Source organism: Rutilus rutilus (assembly GCF_951802725.1).
Source record: "Rutilus rutilus genome assembly, chromosome: 14".
Lineage (NCBI taxonomy): Eukaryota > Metazoa > Chordata > Actinopteri > Cypriniformes > Leuciscidae > Rutilus > Rutilus rutilus.
Window position 1 is genome coordinate 1,737,501 of NC_140219.1, and position 7,500 is coordinate 1,745,000.

A 7,500-nucleotide genomic window follows, 5' to 3' on the forward strand; every position below is an offset into this window, starting at 1 on the left:
CCAATTTACTTTTTTATACCAAGGTCACACACACACAAATAATTTTTCATATACTGTGTATATACAAACTATATACAACTGTATATACAAAAATATATTTCATATACATATACATTATAATTTTGTGATGTCTAAATTCACTTTTTGTATACTTTTGTTTTATATACAATATATGTATAATCTACACACACACACACACATATACATATACAATTGTAAGATAATATAAAATATATACTTTATGTATGCATATATAATATATATAAAAATCAAGTGTATATATATATATTTATATTATAATTTTGTTTTTTGTTTTTCAACATACAAATTATTTTTTTTATAAAAATCCATCTTCCATGTTGTATAATCTAATTCACTTTTTGCATGTTAAATTTGCATGCAAATCTTTTTAGAATTTTTCAACTTTTTAATATTTTTATCATATTGTATGTATGTATATATATATATGTGTGTGTGTGTGTGTGTGTGTGTAAATTCTAATAAATAAAATAAAATAATCTCTTACTCCTGCAGCCCATTTTGGCGAGTGTGTTCTGCAGTTCATCTGTCTGCGCCTGCGGTTCATCTCCCACACACACAATCACTGTGCTCTGCGCCGGAGAGATGTGTGTGTCAGCGTGTGTGTCATTGTGTATGTGTGCAGACACCGCAGACACGTGTGCAACGGTCCGAGCCGAGAAACACCCGGTCATGAGGACGTCTCCTCCTTCAGCCAGCAGGGGGCGCAGCGCCCAGGGGCCCACACAACACGACTTATCCTGCACACACACACACACACACACCGTCACACACAACACGACTTATCCTGCACACACACACACACACACACATACACACACACACCGTTACACACAACACGACTTATCCTGCACACACACACACACACACCGTTACACACAACACAACTTATCCTGCACACACACACACACACACACACACACACACACACACACACACACACCGTCACACACAACACGACTTATCCTGCACACACACACACATCGTCACACACAACACGACTTATCCTGCACACACACACACACACACACACACACACACCGTAACACACAACACGACTTATCCTGCACACACACACACACACACACACACACACACACACACACCGTTACACACAACACGACTTATCCTGCACACACACACACACCGTCACACACAACACGACTTATCCTGCACACACACACACACACACACACACACACACACACATCGTCACACACAACACGACATATCCTGCACACACACACACACACACACACATCGTCACACACAACACGACTTATCCTGCACACACACACACACACACACACACACACAACACGACTTATCCTGCACATACACACACACCGTCACACACAACACGACTTGGCACTCGATTGAGTTTCCTGCGGGATGTTTCTGGTGGGTGCCCAAAAAGATCAGTAGTGGTTCAGTAAATAAAATAATTCACTACATACCATGCAAAAAATTGCTTTTCTTACTCAGTATTTTTGTCTTGTTTCCAGTGCAAATATCTAAACGTTCGTAAATCAAGATGGATTTACTAAAGTCGTAAAATGCCATGAGATATTATGTCCTGGCTGTTTTCATGGGGAATTAATCAAAATTAAGAAAGTTGTTGCTTAAAAAAAGCAATATGATCTGCCAATGGGGTCAGAATATAATAATGTTAATTCAAACAGAAACAAGATTATTTTTCTTACTCCATTGGCGGATAATTTAGCTTGTCTTAAGCAAAAACTCACTTAAATTGTATTTATTTCACGAGGGCTGGGAGTCGATTCCAAAAATAATGAATTCCGAGGCGTTGAAATCGATTCAAAGAGAATCGACTCTTTTTCAGTTCAACAGTGCTGATCATTAATTGGCGTCTCTCTTGCTAACAATGACTGGAGGTCCGATTAATTTCCTCGAACAGGTGCTTTTGCAGGTTCGTTTCAATAAAACTGTTTGAAAAAATAATAAACTAGTTTTATAACCTCCATGATTTAGGGATGAAACGGAAAGGTTTTGAGCACCGCTCACTCGGACTACTTGAAGAGATATAGTTGCCTCACATGAGGTTCTTTATCTTAATTTTTATTTGAAATAAAATGCTACCTATTTTTATTACCTTTTCTTTCAACCAGCCAATGATAATGGCGAAAGAAAACACGACAAGAGCCTATAATGAACACAACTTCCGAAACAACAACAAGAATCGAAAAAGAATCGATTTTTGGAATCAATTCCAGAACCAGGAGTCGACTCCACGAATGTCAGAATGGAACACCGCTATTCGCTACTGATCCTGTCTGGGTTTATTGTGCAATATAAATATGTAGTAATATGTCGATTATTTATCGATAAATGTGTGTACCTGGAGCACGAGCCTGCAGTCGCTCAGTAATCTGGTGTTGGTCAGTTCCCTCTTCATGCTGTTGGGAAACACCAGCAGGTCCTGACAGTGTGTGTCTTTACAGAAGCTCCGTCCTTCCAGCTGTCCCACTGATTTAACACACGAAAACCCTGATGTGCGTAACACTTCCCTGACCTCCTCAAAACTACACACACACACACAGAGAGAGAGAGAGAGAGAGATGATGAAATTAAGTGTCAAATGTGAGCCAAGAGCAACAAGATGGAGTGGAGAAATCGGTGTGTGAGTGTGTGTGTATGTGTGTGTGACTGTGAGAGAGAGTGCGTGTGTGTGTGTGTGAGTGTGAGTGTGAGAGTGCGTGTATGTGTGTGTGTGTGTGTATGTATTTGTGATTGTGTGTTTGAGTGAGTTAGTGTGTGTGAGTGTGTGTGTGTGATTGTGTGTTTGTAAGTGAGTTAGCGTGTGTGAGTGTGTGTGAGTGATTGTGTGTTTGAGTGAGTTAGTGTGTGTGTGTGATTGTGTGTTTGTAAGTGAGTTAGCGTGTGTGAGTGTGTGTGTGTGATTGTGTGTTTGAGTGAGTTAGTGTGTGTGAGTGTGTGTGTGTGATTGTGTGTTTGTAAGTGAGTTAGCGTGTGTGAGTGTGTGTGAGTGATTGTGTGTTTGAGTGAGTTAGTGTGTGTGTGTGATTGTGTGTTTGTAAGTGAGTTAGCGTGTGTGTGAGTGTGTTTGTGAGTTAGTGTGTGTGTTTGTAAGTGAGTTAGTGTACGAGTATGTTTTTTAAGTGCGTTAGTGAGTGTGTGTGATTGTGTTTGGAAGTGAGTTAGTGTGTCTGTGTGTGTGTGTGTGCGAGTGTGTTTGTGAGTTAGTGTGTGTCTGTGTGTGCAAGTGTGTTTGTGAGTTAATGAGTGTGTGTGATTGTGTTTGTAAGTAAGTTAGTGTGTGTGTGTGTGTATGTGTGTGCAAGTGTGTTTGTGAGTCAGTGAGTGTGTGTGTGTGTGTGTGTGTGTGTGTGTGTGTGTGAGTGAGTTAGTGTGTGAGTATGTTTTTTAAGTGAGTTAGTGAGTGTGTGTGATTGTGTTTGTAAGTGAGTTAGTGTGTGTGTGCGCGAGTGTGTTTGTGAGTTAGTGTGTGTCTGTGTGTGCAAGTGTGTTTGTGAGTTAGTGTGTGTCTGTGTGTGTGTGTGTGTGTGTGTGTGTGACCTCCAGTGCTGGTGATTGGATCTGTCTGCAACTCAGTGAAATTTACAGCCTCTCTCTTTCTCTTTCTCTCTCTCACACACACACACACACACACACACACACACACACACACACACACACACACACACACACACACACACACACACACAATAAATAAGACTGGTCACCCCAGAATGGAGGTTAAACAGGGGAGAACCAGAATAATGCTACATCTGAACTATAAATCACACTCACACAAACACATTCTCTTCTTTCTACCTCATATACAATAAATAATTTCAGTGGAAAATCATACGGCAATACAAGAGAAGCAGAAGAAAACAAACCCCGGGGCAAACACGATGCTCTCCCTCAGTACATTAGTCTTGCTTTCCGGTACAAATATCTCAGCATTCGCTGGAGAAGCAAAATGACTTCAAACAAGAACAAATATCTCCCAGTGGGGTCAAAAAAATAAAACCTGATGCTTGTGATGGAAAAACGAGACAAAAATCCTGCATTTAAAATGATTATTAGCTGAAGATCTTAAGGGGCTTTCGCACCGGAGGAAGCTTTTCATAGTTCCTAAACTATTGGCGGACGTTCCCGGATTTTGGCGTGTGTGTGTTCGCACCGCAGGATCTAGGAACGCTTTTAGTTCTAGGAACTCCTTTGGAGGAACTAATTTACTCCAGAGTCGGGTCTAATGGTGCGTTCAAGTCATCTCGTATAGATCGTATTTATTAGCGTATGGCGTGTGTTGATGTCCGGTGTTGCTGAGCAGAAACACATAATCATGTTTCTCTTGGTCTCCTCAAAGTCGCGTTGGCTTTTCTCCTCAGCGTAAAGATTAAGAGGCTCATCCATCAACGCTTCACATGTTCGTAGAGTTAGTTTGTGGAGTAAATATATAGGCTATAATCTGAGTGTTTACACAGCTTTTTTCAAAATGGCGGGTGCTGGTGTTTCACGTGCGTTCGGCCAATCAGCGAACACTACCGTCACGGTAGTGCGTTAGTTTATAGTGCATTCAAGTCCTCCTGGGAAGTTCGTACGTACGAGGTGGGAAGTCGTGTTTAAGTCACTTTGGTCGGAGTAAGATGGCCGGAGCCGGACAGTAACGGAGTACATTTACTTGAGTACAGTACTTAAGTACAATTTTGAGGGATCTGTACTTTACTCGAGTATCATTTTTGGGGAGTACTCATGACTTTACTCAAGTACATTTGAGAGGCAAATATTGTACTCTTTACTCCGCTACATTTCTATCCATAACCGTGAGTAACCCGTTACTTCTAAAAAAAAAAAGAAAAAAGAAAAGGAAAAAATAAAAATCTCGGAAACCCTCAATTTGTTGTTTCCCTCTCAAACGTGATTGGATTGTGCAGGCGCCACTGATTGGGACAGCCTATCAGCAATCACCTTCAGCTTTCCGCTAAAGCCAACTCCATGGTCAGATTTAGATAAGAGACGAAACCATGGAAGAAACAATGGATGAAGACGCAGCAGGTCCATCCCGGGAATGTGCCAACCCGTGGCCCCACCTCGCCAGACTATTTAAATTTTCTGAACAAGTTAATGATAGTTTTCGCTTCAAGTGTTTGCTGTGTTTACCAATGTAAGCACTGTGGCAGTAGTAATGCAATATTTAGAAAATGTACTCTTGATACTCAAGTACTTTTAAAAACAAGTACTTCAGTACTTTTACTTAAGTAGACATCTGACTGTAGTACTTTTACTTGTACTTGAGTAAAATTTACCAAGGGGTATCTGTACTTTTACTCAAGTAATGAAGCTGTGTACTCTGTCCGCCTCTGAAGATGGCGGTGTACTTTCTCTTAATTATCTACACAAAAATACAGCAAGGTTCTTAAACTCTAGTTCTAGAAAATGAAGAACAAAGATTTGCATCAGGTGTGCTTTGCTTTTTTATGTTTTTAGTTCATTTATGAAGCCACTGCAAACTTTATCGTTACATATTACATTGTTATTTTATAATGCCATCATATTCTGTGCAGGCAGTCAGCTCACTGCGCTGTGAATAGACAAGCCTGACAATATCACGGCTAAATACCTGTAAGTACTGTGGTATTCCGCCATGTTTCTCGCTGACACGCACACAACTCGTAAAGCCCAGGGGCCGGTTTCACAAAGATAGACTTTGACTATGGCTTAGATATAGTAGATAGTCAGACTTCAGATAGACATCTAAATCAGAGCGTTGCACAAAGCACTGAAGACTCTGACTATCTTAAGTAGGACTACACTGCAATGCATTCTGGGTAAATTATGACACTTTTCAAAACAAAAAACATGGCGGATCGAGTAAGCGCATTCAGCCGCTCAGTGCCGTTTACCCCAGCGGAGAATAAAACGCTGGATAAAACGCTTTGGTGGACACACGGGCCTATGGGAACCATTAGTTCACAGTAACACCCTGGTGGCGAGTTCGGTGCGAAAGCCCCTTTGGTGAGTGTGTGAGTGTGTGCACCTGCTGCGGAGTGTGTTGATCCAGGCGTACAGCGGCAGCTCTCTCGCCCTCTCCTGTCTGTGCCGGATCTTCTCCGGTAAGATGTTCTCCAGCCTCAGCAGGTCGTGTTTGATCCGACATCGAGCCAAAGACGCCACGAGTTTAGTCCTGAACCTGTCACACAACCACAACCACAAGAGCAAACACTTCACACACAAAACACACTATATTCTGAAACATGCTCAAGTGTGTAATGGCAACTTGCTGTTCTCTTCGCGTGTCGGTCAAAAATGACCGATTTTGAAAGGAGTGTACTATATTTTAGTTTGATAATGTTTTTTATTTAATATTGTGTATTTTTTAGGGGATTTTATGGTAATACATTATATTTACGCTGTATTTATAATCCATTCATGTTTTGAGCATAGACCTGAAAACTACATTTCCAACTTAAACTACCGTAAAAGCACAGACTCTTTTTAAAGACACTTGGCAGATTATTGCTGAAGTGAAAAAAGTTTTAAAAAGTGAACTTAAAAAAGTCACAGAATTTTATTGTTTAAAGTTTATTGTTATGAAAAATGCACAAAAATACTATTTACATTTTTTTATATGAAATCTATATTTTCAAAAACATGTTTTACTCTAAAACTGCAAGAAAATCAAAGCCATGAATCTAAACAAGTTATGCTCCAAATGTGCGTTTGATATCTCAGTAAATGAGCTTTCAGTGAGAGTGTGTTCGGCTGCAGTACCAAACGCTTCCACTAGAGGAAACTCGTCTCACATTCGTTTCTAACGCGCTCATTTTTGAAGTGTGACTATTTTTTTTCAGGACCATTTAACCTGTTCGAATCATATCCATGATTATTTTTAATTTTTTGTGTTCACATAGCACGTGCCAAAACCTTTACCAAGTTTCGCACCATTGCGATGAAGTAAAAAAAAAAAAGAAAACATAAAAATTTTCCGCCAAAAATGACCGCAGAGCACCAGATGGTTATACAGACAGAGACTTTTGCATATTAGTATGAGCAGTATGTGATTGTGTATTTGACCTCTGACCCACCTGAGCAGACACGCCTCCACCTCTCTGACAGCCTCGTCTTCTTGCTCCTGATTGGCCGGTTGCAAGCGCGGGAGGAACTTCCTGTCCAGTAAGTCAGTGAGCAAAACGGCCACCAGACTCATGCCACCATCAGACTGCAAACAGACACACTTTATCCTCTATATACCTTTATACTACAAACACACACGAGGAATAGTCACGAAGTTAAGCTGATACTACGTACATTACACACTGCAATAATGATGATCTTCCTCAGTGTTTCTGTCTCGTTTTCCAGCACAAATATCTAAACATTCTCAAATCAAGATATATTGATACAAGCAGAATGACAAAATTAAGTTAGATCTCAAACTCGCATCATTTTGATATTTTATTCAGAAAATAA

General features: G+C 40.4%; 1 protein-coding gene across 1 annotated transcript in view; it reads right to left on the reverse strand.

Annotated features, from left to right (window-relative positions):
* Window positions 1-7,500, reverse strand: part of LOC311303552 (putative methyltransferase NSUN7) — a 30,243-nt gene that overhangs the window by 10,811 nt on the left and 11,932 nt on the right. Inside the window, exons 4-7 of the mRNA XM_084430072.1 lie at window positions 7,116-7,249; window positions 6,068-6,220; window positions 2,399-2,582; window positions 527-779 (exon numbers count right to left, since the gene is read on the reverse strand). Coding sequence (XP_084286198.1) covers window positions 527-779; window positions 2,399-2,582; window positions 6,068-6,220; window positions 7,116-7,249 — 724 coding nt within the window. The remainder of the gene's footprint in view (window positions 1-526; window positions 780-2,398; window positions 2,583-6,067; window positions 6,221-7,115; window positions 7,250-7,500) is intronic.